Raw genomic sequence first — 25,389 nt, 5'->3', positions numbered from 1 at the left:
TAGAATCATTTCCTGGCACCCGACCACTTGCTCCGACAAATATCGGCCCGCTGCTGAATCTAGTTGCCTAGCTACCCTTGGTCTAAATGTAACAGACCTGTATTCAAATGTGTGTCTTTGTAAAAATACCTGTGCTTGTCTGGTGACTGCCGCAATGGGACCAACACAATAGTACCTAAAGTGCAAACACCGCTGGCATTTTAGGCAGGCTCAATGGAAGGAAAGAAACACTATGTAAACCCAGGTATGAAACCTATAGAGTGGTGGTAACAGGGAAAAGGGAAGAGGGAGGTGTATGAGATGCAGGGAGGGTCAACAAGTGGGCGGCCATGACGTCTGTCTGGTCTGTCACATGCTGTGAGAGTGGCCCAGAGACTGCTGGGTAACTCCTGGGGCCACTGAACAGACACCATCTAGTGAGAGGGAAGAGAATGGGAGAGAGGGGGGAGGAGGGTATCAAGAGGGAGAATGAGAGAGAATTTAGCTTGACCGATGCCACCACACGACCCACAACAATAACACAGAACTATTTTCAGTAGCTCAATATCGTTACCTAGTTTCCTTGGAGGGTTTCCAATAATGACACTTCCATTGACTCCAGTGTGTATAATATATCTGAAGTCTATAAAACACAGTCCAGAGTCAGACGTCAACCCCAGTGGACACATTACAGAGGTTTAGGGCCGTATTTCACACAGCGTCTCATAGTGGCAGTGAAGATCTAGGATCAGGTCCCCTTGTCCATCTCATTCATTTCAATCTGAAAGTTACAAATGGTCCTAGATCAGCACTGCTATTGTGGAACACTTGATACATACAGCCCCTGGCAGACATTCTGTCTTTTCCATCTCACGGAAAAGTCACACGTTATGAGGCCAGGCTGACAGGAAGACAGATGAGCCATTACTTAACCAGTAATTGGTGTTCTCACTGGTTCTGATCGATATCAGAGGCCATGGTGTGTGTGTGTGTGAACTACACACACCTCCGAAGGCGACAAAGCGCTCCGAGGTCCTGTTTTTCTTCCCACCGGAGAACTCCTGTAAATCGTGATGTATTGTATGAAAGCAACATCCTAATATACTGTATATTCAGTAAACTAAAGGTGTATGTCCTCACTCCTCATATGCACTTCCTGTATAAAGAACAGTGTTATAGGAAAGGAAATCTGGATAACTCAACTAGACTGTTCAGTCTCTCTGAGATCAAATCTTCACATTAGTCACTGAAATCCAAGTCTTTTCTAGTCAGGTAGTAAATGCATCCGAGTTGCCAGACTTGGTCTCACCATGACACCTGGCTGGCCTGTTGGACAAGCTATCATCAGGGTAAGTACTAACTATAGGCTAAGTCACACACACTGAGTATGTGTGGGTGGGGGGGTTGACAGTCCCATTTGTGTGAGACACTCACGCAAGATCAGTGGGTGAAAGAGGGGCCATATCAAACTTCAAAGGCCAACGCTGGGCTGTGTTTAGACCTAAGACGCTGACGTCACACGTCCATGGAAGTTGGGTCAGCCACTCCTTAGACACGGCACTGAAAACACCCTGACAGAGAAAAAACATTCACCCTCAATGGACAGGAATTGGCTCATTGTCTTATTGTTGGCGATTGAACACGATAGACTGACTTTGGTACAATGTATCCTCCTCAGAGGTCTCTTCAGGAAGACAGAGAGCGCTGGGTAGAGGAGAGGGAGATTGTTGAAATAGGTCACCGGGAGAAAGAGAGCAGGACCGGTGGGAGTGATGAGTAATGGATTCAGGTTAGCTGTTCTACCAGCGAAGGTCGGGAAATTAATTGGTTTAACTCATTACCTCGGTTCGGATCTCCCCTTTTTTCACCGTGCTCTCCACCTCAGCCCGGAACTCCCGGCTTTGTGTGAGGCACCGCCACCACAATCACTTAATTGCTCCTACTTAAGATTTAAGCCGCCGATATCATGCGAACATGCATTCTATTTCTCTGCAGACTCACGTTGGGTGTAATTGAGAATTCTCTCTGTTCTGCTCTGTTTGCAGAGTGAACCAGTAGTATTTGCATAGTTTTAGTGTTTCTCTACGTTGACTGCAGGTTTAGCGCAGAGAGCTTTTTGCCATCTCTCTTGTATTGCAGAGTCAAAATTAATCCTCAAGAAACAGAACAGATATTTTGCAATATAACATTGACATTATATCAGTTCCTGGACCGTATGACTAAAAGCCCATAGGGAGTGAATATAAAGTGTCTCTGGGGATAAAATAGTTATTATATTATAAAGAATAAACATTTGGTAGGTAAACTCACAGTATTTGTCCACCAATTCAAATTACTATTTAAGACTTCTTATCTAATGCTCATCTCTTCCTCTTGTCCCCCAGAACCTCCTGTGCCCATCGCTCCGCCCCAGCTTACCGCTGTGGGCGCCACCTACCTGTGGATCCAGCTCAACGCCAACTCCATCAACGGCGACGGGCCCATCGTGGAGCGGGAGGTAGAGTACCGCACGGTGGCGGGCAGCCTCATTGACAACCAGCCCGTGGACAAGACCACGCACAAGATCGGCCACCTGGACCCCGACACGGAGTACGAGATCAGTGTTCTGCTCACCCGCCCCCTGGATGGAGGAACGGGGGCCCCAGGACCTCCCCTGAGGGCCAAGACCAAGTGTGCCGGTGAGTCCCAAGACGTGCAGGGATGCGTGCGCACACACACACACACACACACACACACACACACACACACACACACACACACACACACACACACACACACCATGGGAGTGGCAGAAGGCCCTTTTTCCATGTATACAGTACGATGTTGTACAGTTACATACTAGTGGTTACATACTAGTGGTTAGATAAACTCAGCACAAAAAGAAACGTCCTCTGACTGTCAACTGCGTTTATTTTCAGCAAACTTTCAGCAAGAAATGTGTAAATATTTGTATGAACATAAGATTCAACAACTGAGACATAAACTGAACAAGTTCCACAGACATATGACTAACAGAAATGGAATAATGTGTCCCTGAACATAGGGGGGGGGGGGGGTCAAAATGAAAAATAACACGGGTATCGAACCTGCATCTGTAGCAACACATTTTGCACTGCGGGAGCCCCCATCCACAAAGTAGCAAAATACAGAGAGGTGTTGGTAAAGGTATATTGTCCTGCAAATAGCCCATAATGGGCTATTATAATACTGTACATGGTGTCCAGGCCAGGATAACCAAAACATTTGTTTATTAAAGACTATCAGAAAGAATGTTGGTTCTTATTTATTTTGATCCAAAGCCATGAATGAGTGTGTCACTTGGCTTTATGTATGATTGTGTCATGAACTTGATAATATATGACGATATGACGATATTGTAGGTTATTTAGTTTTCAAAAAACGAAAGTGAGGGATTGTAATCTGAAAAGGCCAAAATAATATTTGTAAAGGACAATAAATGTATTTCTGTTTTTAGCGGGAGAGGGCCAAAATGCTGGGCCAATTGTGCACCGCCCATAAAGGCCAAAATATAGCCCTGCTAATAGCCATAATGCCGCTGTACAACATGACGAATGGTTGAAAGACTATTTCCAGTAAGCAACAATTTGTTTACCTTCATTAGACAACTTTCTTCCAATATTTCTGTAATTCAGTGATATTTATTCCCATAGTAATTCGTTATGGATCCATAACTAAATAAACATCGGCATTTTGAAAGAGTATTTTTAGAATTTTTTTATTAATGAAAGCATAAAGATGCCATTATTATTTACACTGTTATAGTTTTAACGTGCAGACTGGCACTAAGAACAGCGGGAACGTTTCCCTAGTCAGCGCCATTATTAGTGCAATGCCCCTGAAATATTTTGGAGATGATTTCATTGTCAAATAACGTAAAATGAGCGAGGAAAAAGGCCATTCTTGATCATGGGGTGAGACATTATCACTAATTTATATATAAAGCCTGTTTGTTATTTAGAATGATTTATTTCTGTTTTTAGAGGGAGAAAAACCAAGAACATACACTCATCTCATGGGTCTCCCAGTCGAGGCCGGCATGGGTATTGAACCAGCATCTGTAGCAACACAGTGCAGTGTCTTAGACCGTTGCACCACTCAGGCGCTGTACAATGTGACTGGTCGGGAGTGGCCTTCACTACTACAGTAAGAGCAAAATAATCCTAACAAAATAAAATAATAAAAACCTTAGTGTAATAACAGTTTTAGTAAGTAATACTGAAGTCGTGCACAATTATCTGTTTCTATTTAGGTTTATGTCGCCCATTCATTGTCAGTTAGAGACACAGTAGGACCCAAAAGCATAATCAGTGCTCTAACTCCCCCTTGCGCTGGTCTGGAGCAATGAAGTGGTGACGCAGGGTACCGTACTAAACCACAAATTACCTCTAAATCCCGCAGCGTAATCTTCCAATTTTTAAAGGAGGAACCGCTGTAGTAGCTGTTAGATGGTAGCTGTTAGATGGTTAGATGATAGCCGTTAGATGGTAGCCGTTAGATGGTTAGATGGTAGCCGTTAGATGGTTAGATGGTAGCCGTTAGATGGTAGCCGTTAGATGGTTAGATGTTAGCGGTTAGATGGTAGCCGTTAGATGGTTAGATGGTAGCCGTTAGATGGTAGCCGTTAGATGGTTAGATGTTAGCGGTTAGATGGTAGCCGTTAGATGGTTAGATGGTAGCCGTTAGATGGTTAGATGGTAGCCGTTAGATGGTTAGATGGTAGCTGTTAGATGGTTAGATGGTAGCCGTTAGATGGTTAGATGGTAGCCGTTAGATGGTAGCCGTTAGATGGTTAGATGGTAGCCGTTAGATGGTTAGATGGTAGCCGTTAGATGGTTAGATGGTAGCCGTTAGATGGTAGCCGTTAGATGGTTAGATGGTAGCCGTTAGATGGTTAGATGGTAGCCGTTAGATGGTTAGATGGTAGCCGTTAGATGGTTAGATGATAGCCGTTAGATGGTAGCCGTTAGATGGTTAGATGGTAGCCGTTAGATGGTAGCCGTTAGATGGTTAGATGGTAGCCGTTAGATGGTTAGATGGTTAGATGGTAGCCGTTAGATGGTAGCCGTTAGATGGTTAGATGGTAGCCGTTAGATGGTAGCCGTTAGATGGTAGCCGTTAGATGGTTAGATGGTAGCGGTTAGATGGTAGCCGTTAGATGGTTAGATGGTAGCGGTTAGATGGTAGCCGTTAGATGGTTAGATGGTTAGATGGTAGCCGTTAGATGGTTAGATGGTTAGATGGTAGCCGTTAGATGGTAGCCGTTAGATGGTTAGATGGTAGCCGTTAGATGGTAGCCGTTAGATGGTTAGATGGTAGCCGTTAGATGGTTAGATGGTAGCCGTTAGATGGTAGCCGTTAGATGGTAGCCGTTAGATGGTAGCGGTTAGATGGTAGCCGTTAGATGGTTAGATGGTTAGATGGTAGCCGTTAGATGGTAACCGTTAGATGGTTAGATGGTAGCCGTTAGATGGTAGCCGTTAGATGGTTAGATGGTAGCCGTTAGATGGTAGCCGTTAGATGGTAGCCGTTAGATGGTAGCCGTTAGATGGTTAGCCGTTAGATGGTTAGATGGTAGCCGTTAGATGGTAGCCGTTAGATGGTAGCCGTTAGATGGTTAGATGGTAGCGGTTAGATGGTAGCCGTTAGATGGTTAGATGGTAGCCGTTAGATGGTTAGATGGTAGCCGTTAGATGGTTAGATGGTTAGATGGTAGCCGTTAGATGGTAGCCGTTAGATGGTTAGATGGTAGCGGTTAGATGGTAGCCGTTAGATGGTTAGATGGTAGCCGTTAGATGGTTAGATGGTAGCCGTTAGATGGTTAGATGGTAGCCGTTAGATGGTTAGATGGTTAGATGGTAGCCGTTAGATGGTAGCCGTTAGATGGTTAGATGGTAGCCGTTACATGGTAGCCGTTAGATGGTTAGATGGTAGCCGTTAGATGGTTAGATGGTAGCCGTTAGATGGTAGCGGTTAGATGGTAGCCGTTAGATGGTTAGATGGTTAGATGGTAGCCGTTAGATGGTAACCGTTAGATGGTTAGATGGTAGCCGTTAGATGGTAGCCGTTAGATGGTTAGATGGTAGCCGTTAGATGGTAGCCGTTAGATGGTAGCCGTTAGATGGTAGCCGTTAGATGGTTAGCCGTTAGATGGTAGCCGTTAGATGGTAGCCGTTAGATGGTTAGATGGTAGCCGTTAGATGGTTATATGGTAGCCGTTAGATGGTAGCCGTTAGATGGTTAGATGGTAGCCGTTAGATGGTTAGATGGTAGCCGTTAGATGGTTAGATGGTAGCCGTTAGATGGTTAGATGGTAGCCGTTAGATGGTTAGATGGTAGCCGTTAGATGGTAGCCGTTAGATGGTTAGATGGTTAGATGGTAGCCGTTAGATGGTAGCCGTTAGATGGTTAGATGGTAGCCGTTAGATGGTTAGATGGTAGCTGTTAGATGGTAGCCGTTAGATGGTAGCCGTTAGATGGTTAGATGGTAGCCGTTAGATGGTTAGATGGTAGCCGTTAGATGGTTAGATGGTAGCCGTTAGATGGTAGCCGTTAGATGGTTAGATGGTAGCCGTTAGATGGTAGCCGTTAGATGGTTAGATGGTAGCCGTTAGATGGTAGCCGTTAGATGGTAGCCGTTAGATGGTAGCCGTTAGATGGTAGCCGTTAGATGGTAGCCGTTAGATGGTAGCCGTTAGATGGTTAGATGGTTAGATGGTAGCCGTTAGATGGTAGCCGTTAGATGGTAGCCGTTAGATGGTAGCTGTTAGATGGTAGCCGTTAGATGGTAGCCGTTAGATGGTAGCCGTTAGATGGTTAGATGGTAGCCGTTAGATGGTTAGATGGTAGCCGTTAGATGGTAACCGTTAGATGGTAGCCGTTAGATGGTAACCGTTAGATGGTTAGATGGTAGCCGTTAGATGGTAGCCGTTAGATGGTTAGATGGTAGCCGTTAGATGGTAGCCGTTAGATGGTTAGATGGTAGCCGTTAGATGGTTAGATGGTAGCCGTTAGATGGTTAGATGGTAGCCGTTAGATGGTAGCCGTTAGATGGTAGCCGTTAGATGGTTAGATGGTAGCCGTTAGATGGTTAGATGGTAGCCGTTAGATGGTTAGATTGTAGCCGTTAGATGGTAGCGGTTAGATGGTAGCGGTTAGATGGTAGCGGTTAGATGGTAGCCGTTAGATGGTTAGATGGTAGCCGTTAGATGGTTAGATGGTAGCCGTTAGATGGTTAGATGGTAGCCGTTAGATGGTTAGATGGTAGCCGTTAGATGGTTAGATGGTAGCCGTTAGATGGTAGCCGTTAGATGGTAGCCGTTAGATGGTTAGATGGTAGCCGTTAGATGGTAGCCGTTAGATGGTTAGATGGTAGCCGTTAGATGGTAGCCGTTAGATGGTAGCCGTTAGATGGTAGCCGTTAGATGGTAGCCGTTAGATGGTAGCCGTTAGATGGTTAGATGGTAGTCGTTAGATGGTAGCCGTTAGATGGTTATATGGTAGCCGTTAGATGGTAGCCGTTAGATGGTAGCCGTTAGATGGTTAGATGGTAGCCGTTAGATGGTAGCCGTTAGATGGTAGCCGTTAGATGGTAGCCGTTAGATGGTTAGATGGTAGCCGTTAGATGGTTAGATGGTAGCCGTTAGATGGTTAGATGGTAGCCGTTAGATGGTTAGATGGTAGCCGTTAGATGGTTATATGGTAGCCGTTAGATGGTAGCCGTTAGATGGTAGCCGTTAGATGGTAGCCGTTAGATGGTAGCCGTTAGATGGTAGCCGTTAGATGGTGAGATGGTAGCCGTTAGATGGTAGCCGTTAGATGGTAGCCGTTAGATGGTTAGATGGTAGCCGTTAGATGGTAACCGTTAGATGGTAGCCGTTAGATGGTGAGATGGTAGCCGTTAGATGGTAGCCGTTAGATGGTAGCCGTTAGATGGTAGCCGTTAGATGGTAGCCGTTAGATGGTAGCCGTTAGATGGTTAGATGGTAGCCGTTAGATGGTAACCGTTAGATGGTTAGATGGTAGCCGTTAGATGGTAGCCGTTAGATGGTAACCGTTAGATGGTAGCCGTTAGATGGTTAGATGGTAGCCGTTAGATGGTTAGATGGTAGCCGTTAGATGGTAACCGTTAGATGGTTAGATGGTAGCCGTTAGATGGTAGCCGTTAGATGGTAGCCGTTAGATGGTAGCCGTTAGATGGTTAGATGGTAGCCGTTAGATGGTAACCGTTAGATGGTAGCCGTTAGATGGTTAGATGGTAGCCGTTAGATGGTAGCTGTTAGATGGTTAGATGGTAGCCGTTAGATGGTAGCCGTTAGATGTATTTGTCACATACACATGGTTAGCAGGTGTTAATGCAAGTGTAACGAAATGCTTGTGCTTCTAGTTCCAACCATGCAGTAATATCTAACAAGTAATCTACCAATTCCACAACAACTTCCTTGTACACACAAGTGTAAAGGAATGAATACGAATATGTACATAAAAATATATAAATGAGTGATGGCCGAACAGCATAGGCAAGATGTAATAGATGGTATGGAGTACAGTATATACATATGAGATGAGTATTGTAGGGTATGAAAACATATAAAGCAGCATTGTTTAAGGTGTCTAGTGATACATTACATCAGGATGGCAAGATGCAGTAGATGGTATAGAGTACAGTATATACATATGAGATGAGTAATGTAGGTTATGAAAACATTATATAAAGTGGCATTGTTTAAAGTGGCTAGTGATACATCTAATTACATCAAGATGGCAAGATGCAGTAGATGGTATGGCATACAGTATATACATATGAGATGAATAATGTAGGTTATGTAAACATTATCTAATATAAAGGGCAAGTGATAAATTGATTACATCAATTTTCCCTTTATTAAAGTGGCTTGAGTTGAGTCAGTATGTTGGCAGCAGCCACTCAATGTTAGTGATGGCTGTTTAAGTCTGATGGCCTTGAGATAGAAGCTGTTTTTCAGTCTCTCGGTTCCAGCTTTGATGCACCTGTACTGACCTCGCCTTCTGGATGTTAGCGGGGTGAACAGGCAGTGGCTCGGGTGGTTGCTGTCCTTGATGATCTTTTTGGCCTTCCTGTGACATCGGGTGGTGTAGGTGTCCTGGAGGGCAGGTAGTTTGCACCCGGTGATGCGTTGTGCAGACCTCACTACCCTCTGGAGAGCCTTCCGGTTATGGGCGGAGCAGTTGCCGTACCAGGCAGTGATACAGCCCGACAGGATGCTCTCGATTGTGCATCTGTAAAAGTTTGTGAGTGTTTTTGGTGACAAGCCGAGTTTCTTCAGCCTCCTGAGGTTGAAGAGGCGCTGCTGCGCCTTCTTCACCACGCTGTCTGTGTGGGTGGACCATTTCAGTTTGTCCGTGATGTGTACGCCGAGGAACTTAACTCTCCACTACTGTCCCGTCAATGTAGATAGGGGGCTGCTCCCTCTGCTGTTTCCTGAAGTCCACGATCATCTCTTTTGTTTTGTTGACATTGAGTGCGAGGTTATTTTCCTGACACCACACTCCGAGGGCCCTCACCTCCTCCCTGTAGGCCGTCTCGTCGTTGTTGGTAATCAAGCCTACCACTGTAGTGTCGTCTGCAAACTTGATGATTGAGTTGGATGCGTGCATGGCCACGCAGTCGTGGATGAACAGGGAGTACAGAAGAGGGCTGAGAACGCACCCTTGTGGGGACCCAGTGTTGAGGATCAGCGGGGTGGAATGTTGTTACCTACCCTCACCACCTGGGGGCGGCCTGTCAGGAAGTCCAGGACCCAGTTGCACAGGGCGGGGTCGGGACCCAGGGTCTCGTGCTTAATGACGATTTTGAAGGGTACTATGGTGTTAAATGCTGAGCTGTAATCGATGAGCAGCATTTTTACATAGGTATTCCTCTTGTCCAGATGGGTTAGGGCAGTGTGCAGTGTGATGGCGATTGCGTCGTCTGTGGACCTATTGGGGCGGTAAGCAAATTGGAGTGGGTCTAGGGTGTCAGGTAGGGTGGAGGTGATATGGTCCTTGACTAGTCTCTCAAAGCACTTCATGATGACGGAAGTGAGTGCTACAGGGCGGTAGTAATTTAGCTCAGTTACCTTAGCTTTCTTGGGAACAGGAACAATGGTGGCCTTCTTGAAGCATGTGGGGACAGCAGACTGGGATAAGGATTGATTGAATATGTCTGTAAACACACCATCCAGCTGGTCTGCGCATGCTCTGAGGACGCGGCCGGGGATGCCGTCTGGGCCTGCAGCCTTGAGAGTTAACACGTTTAAATGTTTTACTCACATTGGCTGCAGTGAAGGAGAGCCCACAGGTTTTGGTAGCGGGCCGTGTTAGTAGCACTGTATTGTCCTCAAAGCGAGCAAAACAGTTGTTTAGTCTGTCTGGGAGCAAGGCATCGTGATCCGCAACGGGGCTGATTTTTCTTTTGTAGTCTGTGGTTTACTGTAGACCCTGCCACATACCTCTTGTGTCTGAGCTGTTGAATTGCGACTCCGCGTAGTCTCTATACTGACGCTTAGCTTGTTTGATTGCCTTGCGGAGGGAATAGCTACACTGTTAATATTCGGTCATGTTTCCGGTCACTTTGCCCTGTTTACAAGCAGTGGTTCGCGCGTTCAGTTTTGTGCGAATGCTGCCATCAATCCACGGTTTATGGTTGGGGAATGTTTTAATAGACGCTGTTGGTACGACATCACCGATGCACTTGTTAATGAACTCGCACACCGAGTCAGCATATTCGTCAATGTTGTTGTTCGCAGCAATGCGGAACATATCCCAGTTCACGTGATCGAAGCATTCTTGAAGCGTGGAATCCGATTGGTCGGACCAGCGTTGAACAGACCTGAGGGCGGGAGCTTCCTGTTTTAGCTTCTGTCTATAGGCTGGGAGCAACAAAATGGAGTCGTGGTCAGTTTTTCCAAAGGGGGGGGGAGGGCCTTATATGCGCCGCGGAAGTTAGAATAACAGTGGTCTAGGGTTTTGCCCGCCCTGGTAGCACAACCGATATGCTGATAGAATTTGGGGAGCCTTGTTTTCAGATTAACCTTGTTAAAATCCCCGGCTACAATAAATGCAGCCTCAGGATATGTGGTTTCCAGTTTACATAGAGTCCAATGAAGTTCTTTCAGGGCCGTCGATGTGTCTGCTTGGGTGGGGATATACACGGCTGTGATTATAATCGAAGAGAATTTTCTTGGTAGATAATGCGGTCGGCATTTGATAGTGAGGAATTCTAAGTCAGGTGAACAAAATGACTTGAGTTCCTGTATGTTGTTATGATCACACCACGTCTCGTTAATCATAAGGCATACACCCCCACCCTTCTTCTTACCAGAGAGATGCTTGTTTCTGTCGGCGCGATGCATGAAGGAACCAGGTGGCTGTACCGACTCAGATAGCGTGTCTCGAGTGAGCCATGTTTCCGTGAAACAAAGAACGTTACCGTCTCGGATGTCTCTCTGGAATGCTACCCTTGCTCGGATTTCGTCTACCTTGTTGTCAAGAGGCTGGACATTGGCGAGTAGTATGCTCGGGAGCGGTGCGCGATGTGCCCGTCTATGGAGCCTGACCAGAAGACCGCTCCGTCTGCCCCTTCTTCTGCGGCGCCGTTGTTTTGGCTCGCTGGCTGGGATCTGATCCATTGTCCTGGGTGGTGGGCCAAACAGAGGATCCGCTTCGGGAAAGTCGTATTTCTGGTTGTAATGTTGGTGAGTTGACGTTGCTCTTATATCCAATAGTTCCTCCCGACTGTATGTAGTAAAACCTAAGATTACCTGGGATAACAATATAAGAAATAACACGTAAAAAAGCAAAATACTGCATAGTTTCCTAGGAACGCGAAGCGAGGCGGCCATCTTTGTCGGCGCCGGAAGTACTAGCCGTTAGATAGTAGCCGTTAGATAGTAGGTACATACTACAAATTGAAATAAACTTGTATTTACTGTCAAAAACTACACGGTCATACTCAACATACTAATGTGATCCATGCGAATGTCTGAGTTACATTCTCATGGATGGATCTCACGTTCCACCCATCTGGCCTTAGGGGCTTTAACAGTCTGTCTGGCCGTCCACCCTCCACACACACCGCTTTATTTCCCCCTGGGTCTGGGCCTGGGTCTGGGCCTGGGTGACTACTGGGAGTCATGGAGCAGAGTAAGCCCTCTGGAATAGTGAGTTTGAATCAACAGGAAATTGAAAGGCCATGACAGAAATGTGAGAGAGCCCATGTTGTCTGCAGGAGAGGAAAGGAATTTGCTCACTGGGCACAGACGTCAGTTCAATGTCTAGTTTTGATTTACTTTTGTTTGAGTTGTCAACTAATGTGACTTCAACGTGAAACCGACCTAAAATGTCACCATGTCATTGGATTTAGGTTAAACGTTGGGTAAATAAAAAGAGATGAAAAATGTAGGGCTATCAATAACCCGTGTCACCCCTGGGTCAGTCCGCCTCTCTATGTTGATGCCCGTATGTTGATTACGTTTTGCAAATCCAATCAGTTTTCTGTGTTGATTCAACCTTATCACATAGATTTTTGCCGATTTAAATGATGTGGAAACAACTTTGATTCGACCAGTTTTTTGCACAGTGGGTCCTGTCTCCGCTCTCCCTGTAGCAGGAGCTCTGGGTGACCAGTGGGTCCTGTCTCCGCTCTCCCTGTAGCAGGAGCTCTGGGTGACCAGTGGGTCCTGTCTCCGCTCTCCCTGTAGCAGGAGCTCTGGGTGACCAGTGGGTCCTGTCTCCGCTCTCCCTGTAGCAGGAGCTCTGGGTGACCAGTGGGTCCTGTCTCCGCTCTCCCTGTAGCAGGAGCTCTGGGTGACCAGTGCTTCACTGTAAATGCATACCGCTGGCTTTTAACACACGATCTATCAGCATACATATGCAGTATTGTCTATTCTAGATCTAGACTGTCATGGTCATGAGTAGTGGTGCTGGATATGTTTAGAGCTTGGTATGTGAGGCTTGGTAGGTATATATGATGGAAATCGTATTTGTCTCTGTGGTTTGGTAACCGTTTGATGAGACATCACATGTTTTCAGTGTCAGTTCTGTTGGGATTGGGGAGGAGGCATATTGCTTCCTGGCTGTGTGCGAGGCGGACTGACCCAGAGAGGGGGAGGCGGACTGACCCAGAGAGGGGGAGGCGGACTGACCCAGAGAGGGGGAGGCGGACTGACCCAGAGAGGGGGAGGCGGACTGACCCAGAGAGGGGGAGGCGGACTGACCCAGAGAGGGGGAGGCGGACTGACCCACAGAGAGAGAGGCGGACTGACCCACAGAGAGAGAGGCGGACTGACCCACAGAGAGAGAGGCGGACTGACCCACAGAGAGAGAGGCGGACTGACCCAGGGGTGACACGGGTTATTGATGGCTCTACATTTTTCATCTCAAAATCACTCCTGTCTTGTGGTGGATGAACAGTGTATCTATCTGAAGGACCTGACCACCTCTGAGCTGCTATGGGTTTCAAAGGAGGGTTGTTCCCTGGCTTGTACCCCCTCTATAATCACTGTTCTCAGAGCAGTTCTGCTGTTTTTAATTGAGCTGAAGTCGCCCTGACAAAGCAGCTCAATTTCAATCAAATTACATTTTCAATCAGTGACTATTTTCGTTAGAGGAATTCTGAATTGATTCTTCACTCCACACCTCCTGACCAATACCATTAGACATATCACTATTCATTATAGATTTTCATACAAAAACAATTAGATCAGCCTCCCATTCAGATTTTCAGTTATTGTTTCCTATCCGAAAGAGCCACGTTTTATGCCTATTTTTATTCAATTCCAGTCAAACACAGTGCTACTTAATCATCAGCATCTAAGGTAGAGAAACTCCCCCGCTGTTTTCTGAGGCGTCTCACGGCTAGCTGCTCTTAACTGGAGGGGCTGCTGCTTGTTTGGAGGCTACATTAGCTGCTATCTCATTAGGTGGCTAATGCTAAATTCATTAGCGCGCCGTGTGGCGTTGTTTACCCCCCATTCATCTCCTCACATAGCGCTGGGTAAGCAGAGGAGCCAGAAGTCCAGGCTGCACCTGAAGCATTGTCTTGGCGCGTACCACATCCCACCAGGGGCGGGGGGGCTGGAGCTTCTCCTTTAATGGAGCGAAGGAAACATTAGCGCTATTCGCAAGGCACCCCTCTGGGCTACAAACAAACAGCACACAATTATCCCGCTAATTAAACAGGTGCAATAGTTTATCAACAACCTCCTCAGGAGTAAATCAATCATGGACAGACATTGTGTTTTGCCCAGTTTTTCAATCTTGGTCGTTAGCAGAGAAGAGAGATCTCTTAGTGGACCCTATCCAGAAGAGCCAAGTTTTAGTGCTGGGACAGATAGGACAAGCCAAGTCATCCTAACATGCAGATGACCTTAACTATTGAGGTGCATCTGCTGTGCTTTAGTCAATCTCATCTTTATAGGCAATTACCTCACATAGGGGTGACTGGATTTAAAATGGTGGCGAAGTAGAGCGAGTGAGAGACTTTAACTTGAGGAAGATGTAGAATGGGGAGAAGATGAGAGTAAACTAGATGGGGGAGAAAGGAGGAGAACATGGGAAGGAAAAAGAGGTGGGGGAAGTGCGGGTGACATGGGTAGGTGAGGTCCCGTGTGGTTCAGTTGGTAGAGCATGGTGCTTGCAACACCAGGGTTGTGGGTTCCATTCCTACGGGGGACCAGTACAAACAAATGTATGCACTCACTACTGTAAGTCGCTCTAGATAAGTGTGTCTGCTAAATGACTAAAATGTAAACATCAAAATGTGTAGGGTGGGGGAAGTGTGGGTGATGGAAATTTGATGGTAAACTTTCCAAATGTCGACAAAACAAATATGCTACACAAGGTGGGATCTTTTGGTCGGTAAATTTAATTATGCGAGAAATGTCAGTGAAATGCTTTTATGTGCAAATATTGATATAATAACCATCATATCAAAGTACATTTGGAGTCGCATGGTGTTGTGTGGTCCTCCCGCTACAACTCGTTGGGAAAGCAGTTTATTAGCTCACAGATGAAATAAGTTATGATGAACTTCACAGGGTGGTGAAAGTGCACGGTATGAGCTTGATGCTCCTTACCAATAAGTATTGAAGGGTTTATTCTCGTGACATTGATCATCGATGCTTGGCTGCTGTTTGACAAATAAATAATATCTTGCTCTTTTGTCCGTAAGGATCTCATCATGTATGCTATACCCACACTGTATCTGCCAGCTGTTGACTAGAACACAGGCACCAAGACCAGAGTGGGCTCACTCCTATACACATACCAGAGTGGGCTCACACCTATACACATACCAGAGTGGGCTCACTGCTATACACATACCAGAGTGGGCTCACTGCTATACACATACCAGAGTGGGCTCACTCGCTATACACATACCAGAGTGGGCTCACTCGCTATACACATACCAGAGTGGGCTCACTCGCTATACACATACCAGAGTGGGCTCACTCGCTTTACACATACCAGAGTGGGCTCACTCGCTATACACATACCAGAGTGGGCTCACTCGCTATACACATACCAGAGTGGGCTCACTCGCTATACACATACCAGAGTGGGCTCACTCGCTACACACATACCAGAGTGGGCTCACTCGCTACACACATACCAGAGTGGGCTCACTCGCTACACACATACCAGAGTGGGCTCACTCGCTACACACATACCAGAGTGGGCTCACTCGCTACACACATACCAGAGTGGGCTCACTCGCATACACACATACCAGAGTGGGCTCACTCGCATACACACATACCAGAGTGGGCTCACTCGCATACACACATACCAGAGTGGGCTCACTCGCATACACACATACCAGAGTGGGCTCACTCGCATACACACATACCAGAGTGGGCTCACTCGCATACACACATACCAGAGTGGGCTCACTCGCATACACACATACCAGAGTGGGCTCACTCGCATACACACATACCAGAGTGGGCTCACTCGCATACACACATACCAGAGTGGGCTCACTCGCATACACACATACCAGAGTGGGCTCACTCGCATACACACATACCAGAGTGGGCTCACTCGCATACACACATACCAGAGTGGGCTCACTCGCATACACACATACCAGAGTGGGCTCACTCGCATACACACATACCAGAGTGGGCTCACTCGCATACACACATACCAGAGTGGGCTCACTCGCATACACACATACCAGAGTGGGCTCACTCGCATACACACATACCAGAGTGGGCTCACTCGCATACACACATACCAGAGTGGGCTCACTCGGTATAAAAAGCTAAACATTTTTGTGAGAAACCCATCAGTAGACTTGAAAATGCGATGGACCCAATTTAACTGAAAAATATACACTGCTCAAAAAAATAAAGGGAACACTTAAACAACACAATGTAACTCCAAGTCAATCACAATTCTGTGAAATCAAACTGTCCACTTAGGAAGCAACACTGATTGACAATAAATTTCACATGCTGTTGTGCAAATGGAATAGACAACAGGTGGAAATTATAGGCAATTAGCAAGACACCCCCAATAAAGGAGTGGTTCTGCAGGTGGTGGCCACAGACCACTTCTCAGTTCCTACGCTTCCTGGCTGATGTTTTGGTCACTTTTGAATGCTGGCGGTGCTTTCACTCTAGTGGTAGCATGAGACGGAGTCTACAACCCACACAAGTGGCTCAGGTAGTGCAGCTCATCCAGGATGGCACATCAATGCAAGCTGTGGCAAGAAGGTTTGCTGTGTCTGTCAGCGTAGTGTCCAGAGCATGGAGGCGCTACCAGGAGACAGGCCAGTACATCAGGAGACGTGGAGGAGGCCGTAGGAGGGCAACAACCCAGCAGCAGGACCGCTACCTACACCTTTGTGCAAGGAGGAGCAGGAGAAGCACTGCCAGAGCCCTGCAAAATGACCTCCAGCAGGCCACAAATGTGCATGTGTCTGCTCAAACGGTCAGAAACAGACTCCATGAGGGTGGTATGAGGGCCCGACGTCCACAGGTGGGGGTTGTGCTTACAGCCCAACACCGTGCAGGACGTTTGGCATTTGCCAAAGAACACCAAGATTGGCAAATTCGCCACTGGCACCCTGTGCTCTTCACAGATGAAAGCAGGTTCACACTGAGCACATGTGACAGACGTGACAGAGTCTGGAGACGCCGTGGAGAACGTTCTGCTGCCTGCAACATCCTCCAGCATGACCGGTTTGGCGGTGGGTCAGTCATGGTGTGTGGTGGCATTTTTTTAGGGGGCCGCACAGCCCTCCATGTGCTCGCCAGAGGTAGCCTGACTGCCATTAGGTACCGAGATGAGATCCTCAGACCCCTTGTGAGACCATATGCTGGTGCGGTTGGCCCTGGGTTCCTCCTAATGCAAGACGATGCTAGACCTCATGTGGCTGGAGTGTGTCAGCAGTTCCTGCAAGAGGAAGGCATTGATGCTATGGACTGGCCCACCCGTTCCCCAGACCTGAATCCAATTGAGCACATCTGGGACATCATGTCTCGCTCCATCCACCAACGCCACGTTGCACCACAGACTGTCCAGGAGTTGGCGGATGCTTTAGTCCAGGTCTGGGAGGAGATCCCTCAGGAGACCATCCGCCACCTCATCAGGAGCATGCCCAGGCATTGTAGGGAGGTCATACAGGCACGTGGAGGCCACACACACTACTGAGCCTCATTTTCACTTGTTTTAAGGACATTACATCAAAGTTGGATCAGCCTGTAGTGTGGTTTTCCACTTTAATTTTGAGTGTGACTCCAAATCCAGACCTCCATGGGTTGATAAATTGGATTTCCATTGATTATTTTTGTGTGATTTTGTTGTCAGCACATTCAACTATGTAAAGAAAAAAGCATTTAATAAGATTATTTCTTTCATTCAGATCTAGGATGTGTTGTTTAAGTGTTCCCTTTATTTTTTTGAGCAGTATATTTTAATGTGCACTACGTCATCACATACAACCTTTTATCTGCAACAAGTCAATTTGATGAAAACACATCTCTGATGGGAAAATGCGCATATTGTTTGTAATGCAGATTTTAGAATATTCACATCTGTCACCAATTGGATGGAAAGCTAGCTACTGAAAGGGGAATATATGAACGATAAGACAGGCAATCTTCCTTCTGTAACAGCGTTGGTTAGATAGAGGAGATGCCTGATGCTGGAGCAGACTGGGACGTCTGTCAGGACATGCCCAGGCTAGTTCCCCTTCCCTGTAGCTCAGTTGGTAGAGCGTGGTGTTTGCAACACCAGGGTTGTGGGTTCGATTCCCACGGGGGGCCAGCAAAAAAAAAAAAAAAAAAAAAAAAAATTATGAAATTGTATGAAATGTATGCATTCACTACTGTAAGTCGCTCTGGATAAGAGCGTCTGCTAAATGACGTAAAAATGTAAATCAACTACTCTGGGGTCAGGACCCAGTGCATTCAACCAACACACATACCACACAACCACGAATACCTGCATACCTGCAACTGACTAGCCCCTCTGGCTACCGCTGCCTCTGTTGACCACTTAACATCTGACATAACTGCCGTAATACAAACACCCTCTGGGTTTCTTTCTGCTTTTAATGAGTTGGAGAGGATTGCTAGAACAAGCCCAATAGAAATGTCTAATTTGACATGTTGATATGTTGATTACTACTTAGGATTAGATCACGCTTTCCTCATCAATGTGCACCTGCCACCTATCTAACCCTAACCCCCCCCCCCCCACACACACACACACACACACACACACACACACACACACACACTTCCCACCCCGCATTTTCTCGTCAAGCCAAGATCAAAAACTGCCGGCTGCCATGTCACCAGGCTAAGGAAATCGCCCTGAAGATGGCTTCCTATTTAATGTTCGTCGGTGTGAGTGATGCCCCTGACAGGCCTTTATAGCACTCCAGGCTAAGTATCCTAGCGACTAGCTACTCAGGTGAGCCTAATGCTTTCCATCAGCTTCCCCTCATGCTTCAACATAGACCTTCCTCCATGAGTGGCTTATTGAATTAGCAAGGTTGTCTACTTTGAGTTGAGACCCTTCTGTCAGCCTGTGGAAAATGGCATTCCTTTAGGGTTAGGGAAGGTTGTGGTGGGGGGGGGGGGTGTATTGTTACTATGGTGTTGAAGTTGAAAGGAGTGTGGCTTATTGTGTGATTCTCAAGGACGTGGAGCGAAGAGGATGTTTTGCAAAGAACTCTGGTAGGTTGTTTGCGTGTATTAGCGTGTGCACAGCGTACACATGTTTTCAATGTGATAAACAGCAAAGAACCTAAAGAGATTAGAAGGAACGTAAATTTATGGAGGAAAAAAATCCCTTTTTCTCGCTTACTGCAAGTCTGTCTCTTTGCGTTAATCCACAAGCTTGTTAGGCATTCTTAAAACAGCGCTTCTCTGTGTAAACTGACAAAATTGATAACATCACCCATGCAAATTGGATCCCTCTGAATCCCACAACAATTTTCAAATATGTTTATTTTTTTCCAGTTCTCTTTTTTTTGTTGTTGATTTATTTAGTACGATTAATTATTTATCATGTGTCTTAGGCATTTTTTTTTTTACCACAAACATTGAATTCTAGATATGCGACTGGCCATCATACACCGGTTAAGACTTGGGCTCAGTGTGGGGTGCCTTTAGGATTGTCACTGGCTCAGATGATACACTGTCTAAATTGCCCTTTTCATCTCTGTGTTCTGACTGCTTCAGAAGTGCAATTCTCAGTCTCATTTCATAACCTACTGTGTTTGTGCGTGCAAGCCTGTGTGTGTGCGCTGCGTGTGTGTGTGTGTGCGCTGCGTGTGTGTGTGCGCTGCGTGTGTGTGTGCGCTGCGTGTGTGTATGTGCGCTGCGTGTATGTGCGCTGCGTGTGTGTGTGTGCGCTGCGTGTGTGTGTGTGTGTGGAGATGCCATAGTCTCATTGTTCCATCTAATCCTCGCCAATTGGACTCTTCTGTGTGCCCTAGCTCTCTGACTCCTAAACAGCCTGGCAGCCTAGCACCAGGCAAGTACTGACAATCCCATTTAGTACCACAAACTGGGCCTGCACCTGGGCAGGATGCAACTGAGAACAAACACACACTTACAGAACCCATTGTAAAATGAGGCTGTGCCTTTTGAAGCAGGGAGAATGTACCACGTACACCCACCCACGAGGATATGACCACGAATCAGGCAACAACAAATGGGGGCCATTTTGGTTCATATAGTTTCAGCGAGTGTTAAAACACTGGGTCATGCTGTGAGTAGAAGAGGTCTATGTAGGGTCCACCTGAGAGTTTGACCATGGCTTCAAGTGTTCTTACTTTCCCTGATGGAGACGATCAAACAAACGGCGAGAGGGAGGGAGGGAAAGAGGGAGAAGAGATGGTTTCAGAGGACCAGAGTGTGAAAATCTGATGTGCAAATGGAGGAGGACACGAGCAGAGAGAGAGAGAGAGAGGAAATGGTGGAGGAATGGGAGAAGGAGGGATGTCAGATAAATAGAGAAGGAGCCAGCAGAGGGAAGGAGATGCCAGTGTCTATATTTATAAGTGGGTATTAGAAAGCCCAATGGACATGGAAAACACATCTCAAAGCAGAGCGCTGGACAGCTTTTAATACATGTTCTCTTGTCAGGGTTTTTTATTTTTGTCAGACGAGACGACTCTTAAGGCATGTCGCAGGGCCACGCTGAAACACTACTGGGATTGTTGGGAAAGGGTTTTGCTCGGCCTCGTCTGTCTGCCAGTGGCAAGATGCCACTATGCCTATATGTGGTCTTGCATTTTAGTCCATGAAATTACTGTAATAGGACATATGGTATGTTACATATGTTAGGGTAAAATCTACACTATCAGTGTGTGTCTGTCTCTGTGCACTGGCCCTTCTGTGTGAAGAGTTTAGGGCAGCCCTGTTGTGTTGACTGGTGGGGGGAGAGAGAGGAGAGAGTTGAAAGCCAGGATGTCCTCTGAGCTCTCTTCCAGCGAGGTGTTCCCTCGCTCCCCTTTCCCCTTAGGCACCATGGTCCTCTCCTCCTTTCGTCCTCCTCTATTCTCTCTCTCGCGCGCTTCATTCCTTCCAGCAGGCAAATGAAATCTCATATAGGCCGCACTGCCTGACTCCCTGCCTGCTTCCCTAACTGGGGTAGAAACACACTCTTAAAAGGCATCTTGACCAATGACATCTCTGTTCCTGGGGATAATAAAAAAATGTACTTAAGAAATAGAGAGGTATCACGTGACTCCATCTTAAGTCCCCACTATGCAGGAGCTCACACTCTTATCAGTTCCTCCACTATTGATACCTACAGCACCAAGGAGTGCCATAAATTGTGTGTTTTTGAGATGTGTTTTGGGTGCTGATGTTCTGCGTGCCTGTGTGTGCGTTCACTGCTCTAGTTTCAAGGCCTGTTTGCAGTGAGGCTGCTGAGAAGAGGACATTTAGAAATTGTGTGCGTGTCAGAGCCCAGAGGGGGAAAAGTGGCTGGTCAGTAGCTACCTGTCCGGCCTGGCGAGCCGGTACCGGGGGGCAGGCCCTTCACAAACCGGGGGGCAGGCCCTTCACTCTTTGTTGCATTTCATTTTCCTCCTTCCCCTATTGCCCCCGTTGAGGCAAAACAGATTATTCTCTCCATTAATTTCTGTTCCCATTTTTTTGTTGTTGATCTTTACCGGGCAGGAACAGCTGCCAGCGGAAGGCGACAGCACAGAGAGGTGTGTGTGTGTGTGTGTGTGTGGGTAGATTCATGGTGATCGAGCAAAGCGCACATCCCTCCCCAGTGTGCTACACTGACCCCAATCACCACCTGAGGGATCAGTCCAGCACTGACAGCCTGACACATGAAAAATTGCTGCTCACCGCATGACTTTATAGAAACACACACACACACACACACACACACACACACTGAATCAGGCTGCTGGAAGTAGTTTCCCTTCATTGAGGTACTGTAGATGTATAGAATACATTCTGCCAGTCTGCAGCCGGTCCCCGGCCCTGTTCTCGTGAGAACAACATTCTGCCAGTCTGCAGCCGTTCCCCGGCCCTGTTCTCATGAGAACAACATTCTGCCAGTCTGCAGCCGTTCCCCGGCCCTGTTCTCATGAGAACAACATTCTGCCAGTCTGCAGCCGTTCCCCGGCCCTGTTCTCATGAGAACAACATTCTGCCAGTCTGCAGCCGTTCCCCGGCCCTGTTCTCATGAGAACAACATTCTGCCAGTCTGCAGCCGTTCCCCGGCCCTGTTCTCATGAGAACAACATTCTGCCAGTCTGCAGCCGTTCCCCGGCCCTGTTCTCATGAGAACAACATTCTGCCAGTCTTCAGCCGGTCCCCGGCCCTGTTCTCATGAGAACAACATTCTGCCAGTCTGCAGCCGTTCCCCGGCCCTGTTCTCATGAGAACAACATTCTGCCAGTCTGCAGCCGTTCCCCGGCCCTGTTCTCATGAGAACAACATTCTGCCAGTCTGCAGCCGTTCCCCGGCCCTGTTCTCATGAGAACAACATTCTGCCAGTCTGCAGCTGTTCCCCGGCCCTGTTCTCATGAGAACAACATTCTGCCAGTCTGCAGCCGTTCCCCGGCCCTGTTCTCATGGAAGAAAAAAAAACATTAACCCCACAATACACAACCATATTGACTCAGGCAGCACGTTGAATTTTCTCAGCACGAGTTTCATTTGCTGATGGTGCAGAAGGAATCCCACAAACGTGCAAGGGAACACATTTACCACCACCTCTTTGTCATTTTCCTGCAAGATAAGCCCAAACCAGACAGATTGCTGTTAGTGCGAGCCTCCCTCCATTATTGGGTCATAAAGCAATGTGACATCTCTATTACTGTACCGACCGATCTCCCATCCCGCTCTGCTGCAAACACCGTAATCCACCCACTGATAACACTGGCAGTTGCACCCCTCATTGTGTCCCTACTATAATGCCTCGCTCGGCAGGCACAATATCCACAAGTCAGCAAACTGTTAACATCTTAGCCATTAGCGCTTCTGCCCACTGCTTATTACAGTCCGCACTTTGTAGAAAAATAGCTATTGAATTGAGGATGAGGGGGAAACCAGGACTGACTGTCTGTAGGTCCTTACAACTTACTGTCTCCAATCAATCTGCAATGTGTCCACCGACCAGGACTGACTGTCTCTAGGTCCTTACAACTTACTGTCTCCAATCAATCTGCAATGTGTCCACCGACCAGGACTGACTGTCTGTAGGTCCTTACAACTTACTGTCTCCAATCAATCTGCAATGTGTCCACCGACCAGGACTGACTGTCTCTAGGTCCTTACAACTTACTGTCTCCAATCAATCTGCAATGTGTCCACCGACCAGGACTGACTGTCTCTAGGTCCTTACAACTTACTGTCTCAAATCAATCTGCAATGTGTCCACCGACCAGGACTGACTGTCTCTAGGTCCTTACAACTTACTGTCTCCAATCAATCTGCAATGTGTCCACCGACCAGGACTGACTGTCTCTAGGTCCTTACAACTTACTGTCTCCAATCAATCTGCAATGTGTCCACCGACCAGGACTGACTGTCTCTAGGTCCTTACAACTTACTGTCTCCAATCAATCTGCAATGTGTCCACCGACCAGGACTGACTGTCTCTAGGTCCTTACAACTTACTGTCTCAAATCAATCTGCAATGTGTCCACCGACCAGGACTGACTGTCTCTAGGTCCTTACAACTTACTGTCTCCAATCAATCTGCAATGTGTCCACCGACCAGGACTGACTGTCTCTAGGTCCTTACAACTTACTGTCTCCAATCAATCTGCAATGTGTCCACCGACCAGGACTGACTGTCTCTAGGTCCTTACAACTTACTGTCTCCAATCAATCTGCAATGTGTCAATGGCTTCCCAAGATTGCTTTTCTCATAGCAAATGTAATCAGTGCCTAGTGTTTGGGACTTTAAAGGTTAGCAGTGTTCCTCCATAGGGAGGTATCTGTTGCAGCAGTGTGGAAATAAGAGCGTTCTCACCATATTCTGTAGGCACAGACTGTTACAGAAAACCAACAATTATACTACACCATCTCCTGTTATGAAAATCCACCTGTATCTGTCATGTATTCCATCATAACTCACCTGGATCAGGTGACCCAATCAGGAAGTGGAGCGGTTTCTCATTTTACCGTGGCAAAATGAGAAACCAGTTTTTACAACTGCAATGGTCCACATGTACTGTATATACACAGTAGACAGGTTTTTTTTAAGCCGTATGTTTCATTAACGGAACAATATAATATGGTTTTATTGTTCTTTTCACCGCAGTTTTCTCTCTGCGGCCCCAAACACAATCAGTTTGGTTTCTGAGTAGGACCTCTGTCATTTTCTGCTTGAAACATCATTTCTATGGTAATTCTCTCTCTCTCTCCGTGTCTAATCTTATTGGCCTATTGAATAGGCAATGCAATTTCCTGCTCTTTCTCCCCTTGTCTCTCCGTCTTCCTTCCATCCCCTTCACATACGTACTACGTGTGTAACAATGGCTGTTATACCCAACGCCCAATGAAAGCCGTCAAACTCATCGTCTCAACTTTCGCCCACAGAACGTCACGCCATTATCTGTCGTGATAAAACAAGCCTCTGATTTGGGTCTAAAAAGAGACAGTAAGGAATGGAGGGACCGAAAGAAAATGGAATGGATTGGTTTTCAACAGTGTCTTCATCCATAAGGTCCCTATATAACTACAGGCATCCCTCAGTCTCTCTCATTTCAGTTCAGCCTACGTCTGTAGAGGGGCTGTCACTGTTTAACCTCTAATTTACCTCTTAGTGACGGTAAAACCCAGCCTAACCCGTTGTGGAGCATTAACCATCCACCCCAGCTCATCTTTGGGAGGGCCAAGCCAAGCTGGGTTTATCCAGTCTGCCTGGTTTATGGAGTTACATTCAAATGGGATGAAGACAAAGACCCACAGCTCAGAGGATAGGGGAATGGCCATATTGTTTCCCTCTCATCTACACTTGAAGGGCCTGCATTGTTCGTAAAGGCCTCGTAGGTAAGCGTTTCACGGTAAAGTCTACCTGCACCTGTATTTGGCGCATGTGACATAAGATTTGATTTGACATATAGCACTCCAGCCACTTGGCAGGTAGATCTACACACCCAGAGGCCAATATTGTCTCCCTTGAAGCGTAAAATAGTGTTTACCACAGCAAAAACACATTGTTGTCTGGAATGGTGACGAGCACAAGGAGGTAGAGGAGTAATGTCCCACCAGGGTCGTGTGTGTCCCACCAGGGTCGTGTGTGTCCCACCAGGGTCGTGTGGGTCCCACCAGGGTCGTGTGGGTCCCACCAGGGTCGTGTGGGTCCCACCAGGGTCGTGTGTGTCCCACCAGGGTCGTGTGTGTCCCACCAGGGTCGTGTGGGTCCCACCAG

General features: G+C 47.0%; 1 protein-coding gene across 10 annotated transcripts in view; it reads left to right on the top strand.

Annotated features, from left to right (window-relative positions):
• The window catches only part of LOC106579657 (receptor-type tyrosine-protein phosphatase mu), a 283,633-nt gene that overhangs the window by 114,537 nt on the left and 143,707 nt on the right, over nucleotides 1-25,389 (top strand). For all 10 annotated transcript variants that reach the window (XM_082965986.1, XM_014159789.2, XM_014159785.2 and 7 more), the window contains exon 7: nucleotides 2,364-2,657. In XM_082965986.1, coding sequence (XP_082822112.1) covers nucleotides 2,364-2,657 — 294 coding nt within the window. The remainder of the gene's footprint in view (nucleotides 1-2,363; nucleotides 2,658-25,389) is intronic.

Source organism: Salmo salar, chromosome 19 (assembly GCF_965601325.2).
Source record: "Salmo salar chromosome 19, fSalSal1, whole genome shotgun sequence".
Taxonomy (NCBI): Eukaryota; Metazoa; Chordata; class Actinopteri; order Salmoniformes; family Salmonidae; genus Salmo; species Salmo salar.
This window is presented reverse-complemented; position numbering and strand designations above follow the sequence as displayed.